A 21,895-nucleotide genomic window follows, 5' to 3' on the forward strand; every position below is an offset into this window, starting at 1 on the left:
TCAACAAAATGTATAGTTTCCTCACTGACCAATTATGAATGTAATATGTATCAATTATTATATATAGAAAATGATGACGTATCATTACAAAATAATCCAAAGTTTTACATGAACATTAATTTAGCCGTTGACGTATTAATGAGATCCTATTGCAGTAAAGGAAAACGCCCAACGATGTATTTGAGAACCAATCGGAAAGCAAGACGAGATCCTTGCGCCCAATCAGAGCGGGGCAGGAGCTTTGAGCGTCCAATCAGCGTCGAGCCGGCTGATGTGAGGAAGGCTGAAGTGAAAACAACTGTGGCTCAGGGAGGGATTCTGAAGGCCGACGGCTTCTCCTTTCCTCACAAGATTCTCTTAATTAATTATTTCAAGATCCCTGGCCACATGTACGTCTCAAAGTAATTTTTTCGATAAAAGGCGGATATTCGTTGAAAGGAGGGTGAAGTTAGAGCAGAAATCAGCGTGGAAAGCGAGTGTGAAGCAGACATGGACGAGAAGGCGTTTTCGAAAGAGCTCGATCAGTGGATTGAACAGCTAAATGAGTGCAAACAGCTCTCAGAAAACCAAGTCAAGAGTCTCTGCGAGAAGGTAAGTGGGTGAAACAGCATCAAGATCGAGTTTGTTTGTATGTGGTCGAGAGTTTCTTGTTTATTTGAAAGCGCGACGCCGCTTCCTCATCGCTCACGCGCTCTCAAAATGGCGCCCGCGTGACTCTCTCGCACACACACCTGTATTATCCGACTTTTAACACGCTTACTCACTCGTCTAAAAGTGTGCATGTAGGTGTGAGCCCAGAGTTTGTGTTTTTGAAGATTCATGTTGAGTCGCTGGTTGCTGCAGTGGTTTTGTTAATTTAGTTGTGCTCGGTTTGCTCATGAAAAACCTCTTTAGATAAAGTAAAATAGCTATTAAGTCTCTGCAACTAATTCCAATAAGTGTCACCCTTCTCTTGCAATCAGTTATAATCATGTGGATTAATAGAATCAGCCATTTTTAATAATTAAATAATATAGGATCTCTATGGGATGAGTGATGAATCACTTTTTTGTTACGTTGCCCTTCATTGATTAGTAAAAGCTGTTTAACTAAAGCACTTCCTGGAGGTTTATGCCCATTTCTTGTTTTTATGTGCACACCTATAATTTTTAATCTGTTTTATTGTAGGTATAACTCTCATTCAGTGTGATCTTATAAACCTCTGGTGGAGCATCCGACTCCTGTTGACTGCGTTAGTTTAGTTTACCCAAAAAATGAGAATTCTGTCACTAATCACATTGAAGGAATCAGTTGCATTTAACTAATGTTAAATAAACCGTTTTTCAATTCAAATATAATTTAAGTGTCTGCTTTGTGTGTAGTTGGGACAAATCCTCACATTAACAAGGAAAAGATGTCTTATATTTTACAAGATACCTTTTTAGTTAGGACTGAACTCACGGCTCAGAATGGTTGGTTGGTGTTCTTGGCTTTATTGCAGATCTGTGTCACTCTTATCTTGTAAGAGAATGAAATCATCAGCATGTATGGACACGTTACATAACCTCAAGTTTCCTCGTCATATAGATGAAAATGGACTACTTTAAGGGCTGTAGACTCCTAAGCACAATGCGAAGTACACTTGGGCCCAACTAGTTCACTGGAAAGCAGGGTTGGTGTGGTTTATAGACCCAGGATCAGCAATGCCTGAACTCAACCGATCAGAATTAGGGATGCATCGATGCGATACTCGTGATGGGTATCAGAAGAGACCGATCCCAATCCGTGTATATGTAGTAGATTGTGTTTAACGTAGTAGATTGTTGTTGATTTACTAAATGAAAAGGATGGAACGAAACTTTAATTGTGTAGTGTTTATGGTTTGAGGTCAGGAGTGTAGCTCCTCCAAACAGAGCGTCTCTTTATAACGAGAATAACGAGATCTTGTTCTGTACCGTCTCCGCAGGCTAAAGAGATCCTGACCAAGGAGTCTAATGTTCAGGAGGTGCGGTGTCCGGTCACCGTGTGTGGAGATGTACACGGACAGTTTCACGACCTGATGGAGCTCTTCAGGATCGGAGGGAAGTCGCCGGACACTAACTACCTGTTCATGGGAGACTATGTGGACCGAGGCTATTACTCTGTGGAGACCGTCTCGCTGCTCGTCGCTCTCAAGGTACGGCCTGCTTTGGCTCATGTTCAACCCAGATCTCAGAAATATTAAAGACGTAGTCCACCTAAGAGTAAACGTCAGTATCATTTACTCCCCGTCAAGTTGTTCCAAACCTGTATTGAGTTATTTCCTAGTTTCTCAGCGTGTCCTTCTGTTATTAGTTCCTGCGGTGCGAAAGCTTCTCAAGAGACCGCTGCTAATCAAACATCACCGCTCTAACAAAGATTAGTCTGTAGTTAGGCTAACTCATGCACAATTACTGTTGTTTTTCACTTAATTGTTACATTTATGCACCTAAATGATATCCTACAGTTACTTTGTTGTATTCATCGATTCTTGTAATTGTTCTTGTTTTATTTCTGACTTTATTGGTTAAGCTAATAGATTCTGCTGGGGGTATAGAACTACTTGAAGCTATCTTAAAAAAAAAAAACAATGTCGAAAAATGTCTTAATCATAACATAGAGGTCGGATAGTCATGTCACAAAATTTGGCAGGATTTAAAGAACTAATTCGCAAGCTAAAGTTAGTATTTGTGTGTAAAAGTTAAACACGTTTGTTTGTTTATAAATTAGCATCTCGTGTTGCTCTGAGGATTTTTTTTTTTTTATATCTTTGCATTATGTTCTGTTATTTCTCATATATATCATTGTTTAAAAATGACTAATTTCTATATGTATATATTTTTTATATATGGGGTGTATTTGTAGCAATAGCCAACAGTGCATTGTATGGATCTAGATTATAAATGTTTATTTTATGCCTAAAATCATTAGGATATTAAGTAAAGATCACGTTCCTGAATATATTTAAGGTATGAAATTTACAAAATATATCAACTTAGTTTTTGATTAGTAATCTGCATTGCTAAGAATTTCACTTTAAAGATGATTTTCTCAATATTTAGATTTTTTTTGCTCCTTCAGATTCCAGATTTTCAATAGTTTCATCTCAGACAAATATTGTATGATCATAACCAACCATGCATCAACAGAAGGCTGATTTTCAGCTTTTAGATGATATATACATCTCAATTTTGAGAAATGGACTCTCCTGACTGGTCGTGTGGTCACTAAAGGAACGTGAAAGCTGTACAAGTGTCCTGCAGTCTGTACTCATACTCAATCACCAGACCATCTCCAGTTAGTCTTTATGCAGTTTGATGGCCAATTTTCTTTCTGATTTTTGTAAATAATTTGATTCATGTCTTCAAACTCTAGGTAAGGTACCGTGAACGCATTACAATACTTCGAGGGAACCACGAGAGCAGACAGATCACACAAGTGTACGGCTTTTATGACGAATGCTTACGGAAGTACGGCAATGCAAACGTGTGGAAATACTTCACAGACCTCTTCGATTACCTTCCCCTCACTGCTCTGGTCGATGGTCAGGTGTGTGTGTCTCCAGACGGGTTTTCTGTTTGTCTGTCTGTATTCCTGCACTTCTGTTTGGTGTAAACTACAGCCCTGTCAATACTTGTTTTTTGTCTCTCCCAAACTCAGTTTTTTTTTATCTTGTTTGTTTTTGTTTTTTGGATTCCATTTAAATTGAATTTAGTGATCAGAAAGCATGTTTAATTAATTGAGATCATCATGAAACGTACACAATTTAACAATTACATTTTCATAGGGCGTTAATGGTTTATTTTTTTATTTTATTTTTACTGTTTGTTTTTCTCCTGGATTTCGTTTGAATGTTTAGGTTCAATTGATTATACTTTGATTTATTAAAATCAATTAAATTTATAAAATTATTGTTGTTTTTTTTAACACTAATAAGATAATGTTTTTTATAATTTTAAAGTTAATTAAATGAAGGCATGCAACATGAAAAGTTGAATCAAATTAAAATGATTAAAAGTCAAAGGGTCCTCAGTAAACCCTTCTGTGAAGGTTGCATCTCATTTTTTTTAATCTATTTATTTTCCTCTTGCAGATCTTTTGTCTTCACGGGGGATTGTCGCCGTCCATAGACACTCTGGATCACATCCGAGCGCTGGATCGTTTACAGGAAGTTCCTCACGAGGTACAGGACTTGAGTCTAAAGGCAAAATAAAGCTATAACCCATGCTTTAAGCAGCACTGATGGCTCTGTCTGTGTGGTTTTCCTCAGGGACCCATGTGTGATCTGTTGTGGTCTGACCCAGATGATCGTGGAGGGTGGGGTATTTCTCCGAGAGGTGCAGGCTACACCTTTGGGCAGGACATCTCTGAGACGTTCAACCACGCTAACGGCCTCACGCTGGTCTCTAGAGCTCACCAGCTCGTGATGGAGGTCAGCTCATACTCCTCTCTCATTAGAAGAGGGATCATGAACATCGCTGAGTGGGACACGTTATTGACTTTGCTGAAAGATCAGTCGTGTCACACATCTTCAGCTCTCTTAGGAGCATGCGTGTTCTTTAAAGATCTAAAAAGCTCAGTTTTACCAAAGTTAAGGTCATAGAAGATCCTAATTTGAAGTTAAGAGGCCTTAAATTTGGAGATGGAAAAAACTGATTATGATTACACTTACAGGCTAGGATTTTATGAAATGAATGAGCTGCGTGTTCAAAGTCATATAATCATCAGCATCATTACTCCAGTCCTCAGTGTCACATCAGAAATCCTTCTCATATGAATTATGAATGTTGGAAACCATTGTGCTGCTTAATATTTTTGTAACCTGTGATACTTTATTCAAAGCATTCTGAAAAAAAAAAAAAAACTGTTTTATAACAAATAAGTATCACTTCACTAATCAATTTAACACATCCGTGCTTCACAAAAGTATTAATTTCTTTAAAAAAAACAAAAGAAGAGAAAAACATCTACCGACTCAAGATTTCCGTTTGAAATAATCTGTATATTAGATGGATTTCTGACAGATTGTGTGACGCTAGCTTTTTGTTTGTCAGTTTTATTTTACAATTAACAAAGCGAGCTCAAAAAGGCTTCTTGTTTTAGCACATCATTACTCTGTTGTTGGTTTCGGTTGTTTCCATTGTTCTCGTGTGTGTAAGTTGTCTTTGCTAAATAACTAAATGTTAATGTAACACACTTCTCTGGTCTAGGGTTACAACTGGTGCCATGATCGCAACGTGGTGACTATCTTCAGCGCGCCGAACTACTGTTACCGCTGTGGGAACCAGGCGGCCATCATGGAGCTGGACGACACGCTCAAGTACTCTTTGTAAGTCCAGAAGCTTGACCGAAGCAGATTCAGTTGCTGGGGTCTTATGAACATGTGTGTGTGTATATATATATATATATATATATATATATATATATATATATATTTATATATTATATATTTTTATTTATTTATTTTTTGTTCAAAAAGCATTCAGGAATCAAAAATTCAGGAAGCTACTACATTTTCACATCTATTAAGTTTAACACAAATTACATGATAAGGGTCCTGTGAAACTTTTTATTGTTACCTAATTCTGTGTTTTAGCATGGCTAATTATTTAAATGCATTTAAACAACTTAAACTTTTTCTTACAGTAGCTTTTTGTTTTTTGCTCAGAAATCCTGTTTTAAACATTTCCTATTTATCAAATGAAGGCTTAAAACATTAATTTATTTTAATAACTGAAAATCAAGCAAATGTTATTTTTTGGTAAACAAAATTAAAATTAAGTCATGGAAGAAAGGATATCTGATTATTCCTTAAAAATAATGTTTGTTTCTTTTTAGTACTAGTAGACAATGTACATTCTGCTGAACAATAGTAATCCAGTTTTGGCCAATACTTGTCTTTAAACTAAACGGGACTTTTATTTTGACGGGTTGCCGTGAATATCTTCACAGTTCTGTGTATGTGATGCTAGTTTTACTCCAATCAAACCATGAAGTCGCTCTCAGAGCAGCTCTGGAGATGTTGCTCATGTGTTTCGTCCTCATTTAGTGAGACGACAGAAGCTGAAATCAGTGTGTGTGATCTGATCTGTTGTGATGTGTTGTTTCCAGTCTGCAGTTCGACCCGGCGCCGCGCAGAGGAGAGCCACACGTCACCCGCCGGACCCCTGACTACTTCCTGTGAACCCAGTATCACCATCATCTTATAATCCTCATTCAGTTTAACATAAAGGAGAAAGGAATGGGCAACAGTAGAGAAAAGAGAAAACTGATCCAATGAGAAATGTCTGTGGACCAAAAGGTGTGTGTGTCTGTGCCATATCCGAACCGATCCACGAGCTCCAGATATTCCCAGCTGCTCCTGCTTCTGTCCTGCGCTCTTCAGATGAACACACCGTCTCCTTCATCAACCCTGTTGTGTTATGGCCTTTTTTTTTTTTTTTTCTCAACAGAAGTCCGTTTACAGTTTATTTCCGTTTTCCAAGCTCTACGGGTGATTAATGCTCTTCTATCCCAACAAGCAGGTGATAGTGTTTCCTACACTGAACTAGTGATGTGTGCAGACTGAGAGGCATACAGTCGTCTGAATCCTGGAGTAGCTTCATGTGATGACTCTGTGTCTGTATAAAGGGTACCAGTTAAGAATAAAGATGGATCTCGCTCATGTAGTTTGTGTGCTGTTTCTGACACGGGAGGGACTGAGATACAGTTCAACAGATTGTTCTGTTTAACTAATTTTTTACAGGGAAAAAAAAAAGTATACAAAAACTAATGGTTTTAAAAGTCAAGAATTGTGAAGACCTTTTATACAGTCTTTTTTAATTTTATTTATTATTTTTTTTGTCTTTTATACTACACAAATTGTTTTAAAGCAAATTCACAGTAGCAGACGGTAATATTTCAACAATTATGAAATGAATTGAACATCAGTTACAGAAGACAATCGTGTCATTATTCAGTTCAGTTGAGCCAAGTTCACTCTTGGTATAAAATATAACAATATTTTTTTTAAATAAGAGATTGCTCAATTCAATCATTTGGTATTAAAAACTACATTTTATTTAATAAAAAGGAGAGTTGAGTGGTTGTCCAGTCTGTCATATTGGGGGATCCGCCCCTTTAAGAAAAGCCCACCCTCTATAGTGACGTCATGACAGCAACAGATTTTTGGCGGGAATGAGGTAAATTTGTTGGCGACTTTTTAAGTAACAAGTTTTCTTTTGTATGAGTTCCCTTTCTTTGCCAGATCTTAACATGTCCACCCTGTTATGTCAGAATTGATTAGAATACAGTATTTTCAAAATATATACCAAATTATCTTAAATAATCGGACTAACTACTAACTGAAGGACTGGAGTGCTGTGGATTTATTATGATTATTTTATCAGACTCATTCTGACGGCACCCATTCACTACAGAGCATCAATTGATGAGACACTGATGCAATGCTACAATTCTACAAACTTGACAATGACACAAACTCATCCTAAAATGAAATCATTATAATCTTGATTCAAGCATTGAATACTACCGAAAGGTTAACTTGTTTACAGGTTTAAAAAAAAATATCAGTTGAAAACATTAAAGATTTAGAAAAGTAATCCAAAACTAATCAAATGTAATCAGTTACGTTACCGTAATAAACTTTTCATCACTTGAATTCAGATAATAATAATTTAATATTACAGCACAGCCTCCACAAAATCAGTTTTGTTTAGTTTTTTTACTTTGAGATCATTCTGAGGTTAAATACAGGTTTAAAATCATAATTAGTTTAATAGCTATTTAACTGTTTTTGAATCAGATATTTGTCTAGCTGTGACAGGAAACACTTGCCTTGGGAAGAAAGTTAGGATTCATGATCTTCAACAATAAATCATATATATATATATAGCTATAAAATAAGTTATAAATCAGAAAAAAGAGACGTAGTGCCGTTTGTAATCGTTACTATTTTAATTTTTAACACATTGTATTTTTTTAGTAGCTGTAACTAATGACGTTTATTTTGTAATGTAATTACGTCATTCCGTTGCACGTGGGTGTGGTTTAGTTTGCGCACGCGCGTCACTAGAGCGCAGTCTCACTCGGGCCTTGTTGACGTTCGGTTTCGTACCTTTGCCGCTCTCAGTCACGGTAAGAACGGGACGAAATCTACCTCATCAGCGAGTCATATGTTATATTCTGACAGCGAAGAGACGCAGCATGTGTAATATTGTGTGAAATTAAGTTTTATCCCGGTTGACGTGATGAATGCAGCGGTTGCTAAGAGAGGCCTATATCCGCGCGGCTAACGATAGCTTAGCATCACAAACAGCCCTTTCTTTATGTCTCTGCGGTGTTTTTAAAAAGTATCTGAATAAGCTCTGGGACAGTCATAATCTGGATGCTTCGACTGTAGCGGGTTTCTTGTTTTCCTCTCTTCCATTATACGGCCGTCTCTTATTGATATGTAACATCGAGCTATCTGTAGTTCACCTCATGTGAGCTAACACAGCTAGCATGAGTCAGTATTCTGAAACACTGTGTTGTTATTGTTCATGTAGATGCCGACTATTAAACTGCAGAGCTCTGATGGAGAGATGTTTGAGGTGGATGTGGAAATCGCCAAGCAGTCTGTGACTATAAAGACCATGCTGGAAGGTAAGCTGAAGTGATGTGTGTGTGTGTGTGTGTGTGTGTGTGTGTGTTTAATCCCAGCTCTCTTCTGCTCAGATCTGGGGATGGATGATGAAGGAGATGATGATCCGGTTCCTCTGCCCAATGTGAACGCTGCCATCCTGAAGAAGGTCAGACTTGTACATTAGTTTAATTGGGAGTTTCACGTGATTTTAGTAAATAGATGGTAGATATCTATGTCTGATTTTACCCTCAGATGATGATAAATGATACTTTGCATGTGTGTCGTTCCGTGTGACCTCAACCGGAGATCTCGAATATTTTGGATGAATATTTGGATCAGTTTTGTTGAGGGAGGTCAAAATGACAATCTTAGATGGAAATTACAGGGGGTTGAGCTGACTTCAGAAAGATGGCAGGATCGTTATTGATTTTAGCAATCTTTGTCTCATTATATACTAATGATAACCTTTCTCCATTTGACAGACAAGCTATAATTCTAGTTCCAGCTGAATTTATTAATTGTGTTTTAAATACAGTAAGTATCGGGTGTGTACAAAGTGGCCAACATTTAGGTTTTGGGCCTTGATAAGTGTTCATTTTAACAATTTACTCTCTGAGCCATATTAAGGTTCCAGTATCTCTGGAACCAAACCACACAGGGCCTTTAAAATTATGTTGCCAAAAGGAAACCCCAACATCTAAAAGGGCGTTAAGATATCTTAAATACTTCTTGAGTTTCAGACATACAGACTTTGGAGAACAACACTTGGGCCTACCAATCTTTTGCACATTGGTTGTTTTAATATAAATACACGTGTCTTAGAAGGGACTGAGTCTTACAGTGTGTTTAATGTGTCCACAGGTGATTCAGTGGTGCACCCATCATAAAGACGACCCTCCTCCTCCTGAAGACGATGAGAATAAAGAGAAGAGGACGGATGACATCCCCGTGTGGGACCAGGAGTTCCTCAAAGTAGACCAGGGCACCCTCTTCGAACTCATTCTGGTGTGTTAAACTGCTTCTGCTGTGACTGTCTGCCAGCGTTTGTTATAATGCTACAGAACTGAGTCGCAGGTCTGATTTCATGGAGGGAAAACAAAACAAAATGCATCCTGTTGGTTTTTAGGACCGGTCAAGTGCTTGAAGTTGTAGGATAAACCAATGTGGCGCCCTGCGTTTAATGAAGTGAAACCAGCTCTGAGTGCTTCTGGTGCTTGAGACCGCTGTTTGGGCAAAATAACCCCGCGGTTGAACATTTATCAAAGATAAATCTGAGATACAACTATTTGAAAATCTGGAATCTGATCATGCAAAAAAAATTAAATATTGAGAAAATCATCTTTAAAGTTGTTCAAATAAAGTTCTTAGCAATGCATATCACCAATCAAAAATTAAGTTTTGATATATTTACTGTAGGAAATGTACAAAATATCTTCATGGAACTTGATCTTTACTTAATATCCTAATGATTTTTGACATAAAAGAAAAATGAATAATTTTGACCCATACAATGTATTATTTGGCTATTGCTACAAATATATCCCAGAAACTTCAGACTTTTGTGCTCCAGGGACACAGATGTGATGTAACTGTTTTAATAGTACTAATCACAAAAATTATTCATTATACAGTGTTCATTTTTAAAATGGGTTTATCCAAAACACAATGCATATCAGAATACTTGTATAAGACAAAAATAAATACTTTGAAAATGGAGCAGTCTGATGCAACCCACAAGGTTCATTTAAACATTATTTCCCATTGTAAGATGTGGGTGTTGTAGCTCATCCGTGCATCACTACAGTGCAGGCAAGTCCCATTATCTTCATCAGTCTAGCCGTAGCTTTCTTGCTGTATGGTGTAAAGTTGATGTCGTCCTCACGTGTTGACGTCATCAAATTGAGATCAGTTCGTGAGATCGAACAAGTTTAGTGAGCACCGATCGAGTCCTAAAATCTGATTATCGTCCGATCGATCGGAGAATCCCTATAAACTGCTTAACTTTTATTTATTTATACGAATGCATGTTCAATCACCTAAAGCTCAGAGCAGATGGAGTTCATGTGGATCATTTATTTACATGGATGCTGAAAACACTGAGCTGCTGATGTGTAAATAAAAACAGTGCTGCGCTTCACTCAGAAACTTGCACTTATATATTTGTAATCAAATTAAGCCATTTTTTGTCTGCAGGAGGATGCTAGTGCTAAGAATCTCTTTCCTTTCAATGACATTTACCAGTATTGATCTCTATCTGTCAAATGTCAGTATGCACTGGGGAAACCCCTCAGAAACCAACCTGAAACTGCTTCGAAGCCTTTAGAATCAAGTTCTGTGCTGTGTTTGGGGACACGTGTCTGAAAGGCTTCTTTCACACGTCTGAGCAGCACTGTGTCGTCTCTCCACACGAGGGCCACGTCTTCGTCTCATCACGCTCTTTCATCTCTTCTCTTTGTTTAGGCTGCAAATTACTTGGACATCAAAGGCTTGCTAGACGTTACTTGCAAGACGGTTGCTAACATGATCAAAGGCAAAACCCCAGAGGAGATCAGAAAGACTTTCAATATCAAAAATGATTTCACAGAGGAAGAGGAAGCCCAGGTAAAGCAAGAGCTCATTTCCTGTCTCTTCATGCTTAACTGTAGTATCACTGAGATACGCTCTCACAGTTTTCTTAATCGTTTTAATATTCTTATTACAATCAAATGTAGTAGTTTTGTTGTTTTTGTCATTTTTAGTAACTTTTAGTGTCCGTAAGAGATTTGAAGCCTCTTCTGCTCATCAAGGCTGAATTTATTTGATCAAAAATACAGAAAAAAACTTTTAATATCGTGCAATTTAAAACAGCTGTTTTCTATTTTAATGTACTTTAAAATATTATTTATTTCTGTGATGCACAGCTGCATTTTCAGCATGATCCGCAGAAATCAGAATATGATGATGATGTATCTGCTTAATATTTTTTTAGAAACTGTTACCGTTTCAGATGTTAAACATAAGATGAACTGACACAGTTTTAAGCAGTTGTTGTTAGTTTTGTTCAGTAATAACTCGCCGGATGTTGTGTGTTGCAGGTACGTAAGGAGAACCAGTGGTGTGAAGAGAAGTGAAGATCCTGACACTTTAATACTACTTTTTTGTTTTGTTTTTTGGAACAATATGTAATTAAAAAATTGCACTGCACTGTTCATATTTGTTAAGATTTAACATGAACCAACGGAAAGACTCCCTTGTGATTCGCTAGCATGGCCATCCTCTTTGCTTCTGTGCTGTAAAAGCCTTTTTTAATGCCCTCGGTCTTCACCCGTGTAGAGAAAACGCTCCTCTTTCTACCAGGCTTTATTTGATTTGACTGGCAGATTGTGTTTTGTGTTCTTGAGAAAGGAAGGTTTATCTCCAGGTTTTCTAGGCAGCGTGTCCGTGCTGATGAAAGCTCAGTGTTGAGATGTTGTGAACTTGAAGTGCTCGTGTCTGCTTCCACTTCATCTGCTCGCCTCGGTGTATAGGACTGAGTCTTTCACGCTTCTGCTCCTAAACGGCAGGCCATTAGGATCATCAGTCTTTTAGTTCAAAAAATAAAACCTGATTATTGTCAGCTGTCTGTGCGGTGTCGTGTTTCTCTTTCTTCATCTGTTCAGAGACTGTAGGATGGACCGTATGTATCTTCACATCTCAGCTTCTCTAATGAATTAGGGTTTGTGTGTTTGAGTTTGCAAAGGTTAACAGTCAACGTGATCCACTGCTTTAGTGTCTTTCAATACTAAATCACTTCACACCTGACAAACTTTAAACTTAAAGTGTGCTCTTGCTATCTTTCAGACATTGTGTGACAAGTGTCTATACATTTTGTACAAACCAGTAATCATTACACCTGCTCTGAAAAACTACAGTGACACACTTGGTTATATTAAATGTTATTTGTTAATAAAAATACAGCTATTGCTTTGTAGTTTATATCAGGCCTGGTCATTCAGATTACTCAATGGAGCGGAGTTAACATGAACTATTGCAGCTTTTCTTTCCTTATAATTTTTTTACTTATAATTTTGAGTTGATATTTGTAATTTGCTGTGAATTAATATTTCTTGATTCATAATTTAATACTGATTTTTTTTTTCCTCAATTGAGAGATATAAACAGTTAATTCTTTGAATAAAATGTTATGTTGAGAAAGATGCTGTAAACATTTTGTTTATACTTTTGTTTTTTGTTTCTTGCAAAAAAATGTGATTTGGAATTGTGGGAAAGGAAGTTAGAATTAGGAGTTTCTCACAATTCCATTTTTTTATTTGAATTTTAAAAAGTGTTGCAGCTACCGTTCATGCATTTTTTAAATGTACTGCTTCAGACAATTTTCATTGTTATTTTATTAAGTAGTGCAGTTTACAGGATTAATTGTATCAGTGGATGTGAAGGGACAGTATCTTACTAAATATACAGTCGATAAAACCAGACTGGACATGTGCTGGTGAATGCACACACAAATAACAGTATGAACTCCAGGAGACAGATTTTTCAAAATATTTTAATAAATCTAGAGAATGATTATCATTACATCAAAAGCAAAAGAGCGAGCGATGAGTTAACACTGAAGATGTGGGGCAGGAGGTCACAGATGACACGATCGCTTCAGAACAGACCTGAGTCAACACTGAAAGACTTCTACGAAGCACACACACACACACACACACACATCATTTCATTCTGTGACGTGTGGATGGATGACAGGCATAGCTGACTACTTCAGATCTACACAACAAAAGCGATTCAGACTGGAACTTGTATCATTAAAAGTAAACAGCCAAGGAATGTTTTTTTTCTTTTTTCTCTCTTTACATAAAAACATATAAAAGTTTAGTTATTTACGGCCTTTCAGTCTATAAAAGATGACGTTTAACAACACTTATTTGATTGTACAAGAGTTATCGTGAGAACGGATGCACTCACACCATCATTTCTCTCCACACACAGTGACTGAATCTCATGAAGAAACATCCAGCTCTTGCTTTAGCAGAAAAAAAAACATTTACCAAAAAAGAAAATTAAGTTAAGACCATTTCAGATTTGTGGGATTGTGTTGACAGTTGAGCACATCTCCCCCAAAATTCACATTACTGTAATGCACAAACACACACACACATTAATAATTTCCACTACTGTAAAGATGGCTAAACTGCTGCTACCAGACAAATAAAATCAGAATCAGCCAAATTTCACTGCATGTCGATGCACAAACTGTTTAATGAAACAGAGGTGGCATTCAAGATCAAAGTATTGATTGCAGAATCAGATAAAATCCCATTCTCAATCGTGCTGATATTTGGGAAAACGGCACTCTTGCTCGTGTAATCTTTCTTAACTACTTAACTGTATCGGGATCTAAAAGTGTAAACGTTGAACCCTGTTTATGTGTGCTTTATATATATATATACATATATTTTCCATACTACAGTAACAAAAATGATCTTTTTTGCATTATTGGTAATGAAAACGATATGCTTGATTGTCATTAAAATGAGGATTCTTCATGAGATTCATCCACATGGAAATCTAATTCCATGACTTCCTAAAAGATGAGAGGACACCCCATGTGAACTTGATCTTGTGTTTTTGTTTTTTTGTGAAGTGAACTTGAAGAAGGTGAGATCGGTCTCCGTCGTGATCAGTCTGGGTTATTGTGGCTCTCTGTTTTAATTCTGCTGAAGTCGAGCGAGAGTCTGGGCGAGTGGGCGGGGCGTTTGGCGCTCTGTGGGAGGGGACTGCTGGTGGGGGAGGCGGGGTTTGGCAGGTGATTGACAGGTGAAGGGGAGGAGTCTATAGCACTTCCATCGGAAGAATGGGGGCTGGTGCAGCGTCCTCTTTGAAGGTAGCGAATGCACTTCTTTTTCCTCCTAGGAACAGTCAAGAGAGTTATCTGTGAATAAAGCGTGGATGTGAAACGTCACAAAGATGAACTCTGGACAACAATGATAAAAAATAAATAAAGAGCACACAAAACAAACAGTTATGCCAGAATGAATTTAGTGAAAGCAGGACGGCTTTATTTGACACTCCTGACTTTCCTAAAAAACACCAGTCGAGATTACACAAACTCAAAGCATAAATTCAACCTAACAGCCACCGTAGCCAATTCAAGATTTAAAGAAAAATACATTAATAAATTAATATCAGTCCATTTACACAAGCAGGAATGATGTTTAGTCCTGCATAAGTTTGTAGAATCTTCAAGATGTTCTAATCTAAAATGCACTAATTTGCATTGCATTAAAAATCTAATGTTTCATTTTGTCACTGAAGAATAAAACTATCTAAATCAAGTGAATGATGACCAAAATCCTCTGTAAATAGACTTAGGAATAAAACCGCTTAGTAAAGTTAAAACCTCTGTGTATTTTGGATGTTTTCCATCTCAGAACTGACTGAGAAACCCTGCTTTTGTCTGCAGCGTGTTGCTCTGGAGATTCGTTCTGAATGTGAAAGTTGAAAGCGATCGAGACACGTAAACCGCAGCGAAAGCAAACCACAGTGCCAGCCCCGTCAGGAGCCGCTGGAGATCAGTCACTGCACACACAAATCACAGTCTCACACACGCTTTCTCTCGGCCGCATCAAAGTCTCAGGAGCAGAGAAACTCCACTCACACCAGATACTGATCGACAGCTACTGGGGACTCGTTCGGATGAAGGAGCGTTCCCGCACAGCCATGCCACAGAACAACCACTTCTGGATCCACAAACAAGCATTCAGTCAATCGCTTCTCTTCTCTTATAATCTGAAGAAGCTCTGTCACAAAGAAGCTTTGGTGAAGCAGAAAGGTTCTTCAGATGTTGAAGGTTCTTCTGTGACATCATCACTGTGAAGCTCCTTTATTTGTTGAATTTTAGTGTTGATTATTGTAAATGTAAACTAGTATTCTTGCATAACGCTCATCTTAAAATAGTCATGCATTTCATACTTTGCATTTTATTCTATTCGTAGCCATGTATTTATATTTCTTTTTAAATACTAAATGGTGTATTGTTTTTGTTTTAATTGACATTTTAGTACATTATCAAAACATTATTTAAAAAAAACAAAAAACTTTAGTGTTATTAAGTTTCAATAATACATTAAAAAGCGTATTTTTAGATGATACAGATTAAAGAGCTGCACTATTTAGGGAGAAAAAAATTATTACATTTTAATGTCTTGTTTTTTAAGGCTGCACAGTTTGGTCCAAAGTTTTCGATTTTATCAGTATGGATATAAAATAATGTCATCATCATTAATAATAATAATTATAATGATAACTGCAAATATTATTGCAAAATATTTAATAGAATAAAAAAAAAGGAATATTACTATTGGTCTAATGCACAATTTAATCCAAAAGTTTGAGATTATATCAATATGGCTATAAAATATTAATAAAACCTATTACTTAAAACACATTAAAATTATATATATATATATATATATATATATATATATATATATATATATATAAAGAAAATAAATATTACTATTGGACTAGTGCTGAATTATTTAATATGGCTATAAAATAACAACAATTATGATTAATAACTAAAAATATCACAATTATTGTATATTGTAATATTTCAGTGTAAAACAATATTTAAGAAAATAATAATAATACAACAATGAAATCCTAAATGTAAAATTACAATACTAATATTTATAGCTTTTTGCATCATTCCTCAGATGTCAAAGGTTAGACAAACAGCAGTGTTTGTGACTCTATAATCACCCCAAGCACTCATCTTTCTGACGGACGAGTGTAGGCTATATTACTAATAACCCAGTAGATTAAAAGCCCTTGGTCAGACAGGAGCAGGACTCAGTGTTTGTGATGGAAGCGGAGCAGAGCGCTGTTAGTGACAGACTCACACACCTGCAGGGACCGCACCAGTCCGTCTGATGCTGGAGGCCGAAGAGAGCGCGGCATTTCTTTGGCGAGCCGGGGTCTGAGCGACAGGCAGCATGCGTGCAGAGAAAGAGAGAAGAAGAGGAGAAGAGGAACAGCCGAGGCAGAGAGGTTAGAGGCGGAGAGAGAGAAGCAATCACAGTCAGGACGTAAACCAAGCACACTGCTAACACATCCATGACATCACCCAGCTGCTCCAGCATGCACACCGACAAAGAAGATTCTCCCAATGGGTTACACCTCAATTTAGACTTTGTTCTTACAATTGGGAGTTTACTTTTTTTTCTTCTTTTTTTTTCAGAACAGCATGATGATGTAAAATCACAACTGAAAATGTTTTTTTCCTTTACTTTACAACTCACAATGGCAAGATTATATCTAACAATTATGAGAAAAGAAGAGGTCAGAATTTTAGGATGCAAGCGTGCAATTCTGAAAAAAAAAAAAAAATTCAGAGAACAAAGAATTGCTAGATACAAACTCGGAATTTTCAAAAAAAAAGAAAGAAAAAAAAAAAAAAGAATGGTGAGATAAAAACTTGGAATTTTGATGAAAAAAGTCAGAATTGAATGAGATGAACTCAGAATTGCAAGAAAAAAAGAAAGATAAAATGTCTTAATACTTATAAAAAATCTAAATTGTGAGATACAGACAGGTCAGAATATTTAGATAATTGCAATGACCTTTTTTATTTTTTTATCTTGTGGTGGTTAATGAGCTTCCATACAAAACGTTTTGTTGTATTATTACTGTTTTACAAAAAATAAAACTTCAAGATTTCAGTTTTATTTCAGTGTTGTTACTTCATCATTTTATGTGAAAGTGTAAGTGAAGTATATATTACACATATGTGCATTATTTATTAGCCAGCATGCTCTTCCCAGAAGTTATGGCTGATCTGGACTCGTCTGAACGAGAGTTGTGTGCATCTCTAAATCTCCTCACACCAGTGCTATTCAAACATCAGTGTTATTTTATTGTCTAGAGGATTGGTTTCAATTAGTTTTAGGTAACGATAATAAACCTGGTGCATAAGAAATGTATAAAATCATGTTAGTTTACACAGATGTTCGTCAAAAGTGGAGAGTCTGAATGAATAGTTTGATGAGCAGAATCCTCTGACTGCTTCAGAAGAGTTCAGTCAGTTCCTCTGCGGAGTAAGACTGGTGTGTGTCGCAGGTGTGTGTGATCATCAGTGTGATCTGTGTGTGAAGCATGATCAGAGATGATGTACCTGTGCCTGAGTCCTGCTGCTTGTCTCGTTTCCTCCGCTTCTTCTTGCCCTGCGGTGATGAGAGATCAATTCAATTCAGTTCAGTTCAATAATGCTTTATTGGCATGAATGTAAATGATACAATATTGCCAAATCTTAGTGTACATATATAGAAAAATAAAATAAAATAAACAATAACAAAAAATATTAACATCACAGTAATGGAACTGAATATTATAACATCTTAGAATATAAAACGAACAAATTATAATGTGAGATTATTAGAGAACACACACACACTTTGAATCATGTTAATCACTCGGTGTAAACTCCTGAATGTCTGATCTCTGCACATGTCTCTCAACACCCCCTGCTTTCCCAAAAACACTCTGTGTGTGTGTGTGTGTGTGTGTGGGCATGTTTTTGTATCATATCAGGACACAACTCTGTATAATGACATGGGTATGACACAGGTATTACAAGGAGAGGGTGACTTATGAGGACATAACCCATGTCCCCATTTTTCAAAACACTTATAAATTATTCAGAATTCGTTTTTTTGAGAAAGTAAAAATGCACAAAGTTTCCTGTGAGGGTTAGGGTTAGGTGTAGGGTTGGTGTAGGGCCATAGAATATACAGTTTCTACAGTATAAAAACCATTACACCTATGGGATGAACACACTTTACTCAAAAACAAACATGTGTGAGCGTGTGCGTGTGTGTGTGTTTGTGTGCGTGCATGTGTGAGCATGTGTGTGGGTGTGTGTGTGTGGACATCCTGCAGCGTTGCAGTTAATATCTCTGCGTGGGTTGTGTGTTTCCTGTTTACATGTAGGTGACGGCTCTAAATGCAGGTGAAGTTTGTGTTCATGTGACGGGTGTAAATCTCCGACAGAGAGAGAGAGAGAGAGAGAGAGAGAGAGAGAGAGAGAGAAAGAGAGAGTTACTTCCTGAAAATATTCAAATACTGAACTTCAGCAACTTCATGTAGCGGTGATAAACCAGTAAATCAGCATAAATCAGTGGATCTTTGGGACATGGTCTTGTTCAAATAATAAGATATAAGACTTTAATAAGTAATATTTAACATATAAATGTATAAATAATACATAATTTTATCTAATTAACTATCAAATATAAAAATGACAAACACAACCAGTTTTATCTTTGGAGTAACATGCACAATGAGCTGCAGCCCAAAAGAAAACAAAACTCTGCAAGCAGTGTTAATAAATCCCAATTTGTAGTATTTTTATTTATTTAGAGTGCTGACTTGTTATTTATGTTGGCTAAGCTCATTTTGGAAGTTTTTCTTTATTCGTTTCTAATTCACATGGTTTTATCTTATTTAAACTTTGTGTAATTTATTTAGGCCTATTTTATATTCTTACTCGTTTTAAAAACGTTCTAATATTGGCTAAGCTCTAAACATTCTATGGTTCGATTTTCATTTTTTTCAGCCTATACATGGTGATATTTTTTATTCGTTATGTAAATAAAGGTTCTGTATTTTATGACAGCGTTTTAGTGCCATGTTGAAAAAAATTATAATCTAAGATAACAAGACTAAAGTCGTAATACCACGAGAATAAATAATACCATGAGAATAAAGTCGTAATACCAGGAGATTAAAGTCGTAATACCATGAGATTAAAGTCGTAATACCAGGAGATTAAAGTCGTAATACCATGAGATTAAAGTCGTAATAACACGATAATAAATAATACTATGAGAATAAAGTCGCAATACCAGGAGATTAAAGTCGTAATACCATGAGAATAAATAATACTACGAGAATAAAGTCGTAATACCACCAGATTAAAGTCGTAATACCACAAGAATAAATAATACTACGAGAATAAAGTCGTAATACCATGAGAATAAAGTCGTAGTACCAGGAGATTAAAGTCGTAATACCATGAGATTAAAGTTGTAATACCACGATAATAAATAATACTATGAGAATAAAGTCGTAATACCAGGAGATTAAAGTCGTAATACCATGGGATTAAAGTCGTAATACAACGAGAATTAATAATACTATGAGAATAAAGTCGTAATACCATGAGAATAAATAATACTACGAGAATAAAGTCGTAATACCACGAGATTAAAGTCATAATACCACGAGAATAAATAATACTACAAGATTAAAGTCGTAATTCCACAAGAATAAATAATACTATGAGATTAAAATCGTAATACCACGAGAATAAATAATACTACGAGAATAAAGTCGTAATATTATGAGATTAAAGTCGTAATACCACGATAATAAATAATACTACGAGATTAAAGTCATAATACTACGAAAATAAATAATACTACAAGAATAAAGCCGTAATATCACGAGATTAAAGTCGTAATACCACGAGAATAAATAATACTACGAGATTAAAGTCATAATACTACGAAAATAAATAATACTACGAGAATAAATTCGTAATACCACGAGATTAAAGTCGTAATACCATGAGAATAAATAATACTACGAGATTAAAGTCGTAATACCATGAGAATAAATAATACTACGAGATTAAAGTCGTAATACCATGAGATTAAAGTCGTAATACCATGAAAATAAATAATACTACGAGATTAAAGTCGTAATACCACGAGAATTAATAATACTACGAGATTAAAGTCGTAATACCACGAGATTAAAGTCGTAATACCACGAGAATAAATAATATTACGAGATTAAAGTCGTAATACCACGAGAATAAATAATACTACTAGATTAAAGTCGTAATACCACGATATTAAAGTCGTAATACCACGAGAATAATCTCGTAGTATTATTTAAAGTCGTAATACCACGAGAATAAATAATACTACGAGATTAAAGTCGTAATATCACGAGATTAAATTCGTAATACCACGAGAATAAATAATACTACGAGATTAAAGTCATAATACCACGAGAATAAATAATACTATGAGATTAAAGTCGTAATACCACGAGATTAAAGTTGTAATACCATGATATTAAAGTCTTAATACCAAGAGATTAAAGTCGTAATACCATGAGAATAAATAATACTACGAGAATAAAGTCGTAATACCACGAGATTAAAGTCGTAATACCACGTTAATAAATAATACTACGAGAATAATGTCGTAATACCACGATATTAAAGTCGTAATACCACGAGAATAAATAATATTACGAGAATAAAGTCGTAATACCACGAGATTAAAGTTGTAATACCACGAGAATAAATAATACTACGAGAATAAAGTCGTAATACCACGAGAATAAATAATACTACGAGAATAAAGTCGTAATACCACGATATTAAAGTCGTAATACCACGAGAATAAATAATACTACGAGAATAAAGTCGTAATACCACAAGATTAAAGTTGTAATACCACGAGAATAAATAATACTACGAGAATAAAGTCGTAATACCACGAGAATAAATAATACTACGAGAATAAAATCTTAATACCACGATATTAAAGTCGTAATACCACGAGAATAAATAATACTACGAGAATAAAGTCGTAATGCCACGATATTAAAGTCATAATACCACGAGAATAAAGTCGAAATGTTTTGAGGATTTAGAATAGTAGAAATTAAAGTTATATTATATTGAGAGTATCCTTTGTTGTGCATGCAAATATCCCAGATTCAGAGCACCTGAAGAAGTTGCAGGTCACCGGGATTAATTTTGGATATAGTTGCGTCAGAGCGGCATCAGGAAGAATCAGTTTTAAGGACTCGCAGAAACTCAACTCACTAATATCAAGAACATGATATTTATTAACAGACTGATCAGGAAACACTCTTTATCTTAACATCAGCTCACACACCCAATCGACATTCCTTCAGGGGGCGCTGTAGTTCTCTTATTTAACACTTTTTATACACTAAATATATGTTGGATTGTTAGCAGAAATCATATAATGTGTCATATTCGCAGGGACAGTATGCTTGGAAATAATATTTCATATCTTCTGTTGCATTTGTTATTTGTAGTGTGGCAGCCAAATAGATTTGTGATTTTGATAGACCTACTTTTAACATCTCAGCTTTCAAAATCAGTTTTCTTGCGAAACACAAATTATGTGTTTTACAATAATGTGTTTTTCAAACTCTTTAATGATCAGATCGCTGTATTTATGTGAA

The 21,895-nt window shown here is 35.9% G+C and overlaps 3 protein-coding genes across 10 annotated transcripts in view; 2 read left to right on the forward strand and 1 right to left on the reverse strand.

Annotated features, from left to right (window-relative positions):
* Positions 1-271: 271 nt before the first annotated feature.
* Positions 272-6,661, forward strand: ppp2cab (protein phosphatase 2 catalytic subunit alpha b). Its single transcript, XM_052588496.1, has 7 exons — positions 272-591; positions 1,946-2,155; positions 3,373-3,546; positions 4,091-4,180; positions 4,268-4,429; positions 5,208-5,326; positions 6,109-6,661. The coding sequence occupies exons 1-7, from the start codon at positions 490-492 to the stop codon at positions 6,179-6,181; spliced, it is 930 nt and encodes a 309-aa protein (XP_052444456.1). The 5' UTR covers positions 272-489; the 3' UTR covers positions 6,182-6,661.
* A 1,318-nt stretch (positions 6,662-7,979) lies between these two features.
* skp1 (S-phase kinase-associated protein 1) lies at positions 7,980-12,215 on the forward strand. Its single transcript, XM_052587769.1, has 6 exons — positions 7,980-8,133; positions 8,544-8,640; positions 8,713-8,786; positions 9,482-9,625; positions 11,081-11,221; positions 11,695-12,215. Exons 2-6 carry the CDS (start codon positions 8,544-8,546, stop codon positions 11,728-11,730), a joined length of 492 nt encoding a protein of 163 aa, XP_052443729.1. The 5' UTR covers positions 7,980-8,133; the 3' UTR covers positions 11,731-12,215.
* A 912-nt stretch (positions 12,216-13,127) lies between these two features.
* Positions 13,128-21,895, reverse strand: part of LOC127985702 (transcription factor 7-like 2) — a 50,763-nt gene continuing 41,995 nt past the window's right edge. For 2 of the 8 annotated variants that reach the window (XM_052587762.1, XM_052587761.1), the window contains 3 exons: positions 17,778-17,826; positions 16,511-16,583; positions 13,128-14,511 (listed from right to left, as the gene is read on the reverse strand). In XM_052587762.1, the coding sequence (XP_052443722.1) occupies positions 14,283-14,511; positions 16,511-16,583; positions 17,778-17,826 (351 nt within the window). In that variant the 3' untranslated portion in view covers positions 13,128-14,282. Of the gene's footprint in view, positions 14,535-16,510; positions 16,584-17,777; positions 17,827-21,895 lie in introns of all 8 variants that reach the window. The other 6 variants (XM_052587768.1, XM_052587763.1, XM_052587767.1 and 3 more) reach the window with 4 other exon arrangements.

Source organism: Carassius gibelio, chromosome B21 (assembly GCF_023724105.1).
Source record: "Carassius gibelio isolate Cgi1373 ecotype wild population from Czech Republic chromosome B21, carGib1.2-hapl.c, whole genome shotgun sequence".
NCBI classification, from domain to species: Eukaryota; Metazoa; Chordata; class Actinopteri; order Cypriniformes; family Cyprinidae; genus Carassius; species Carassius gibelio.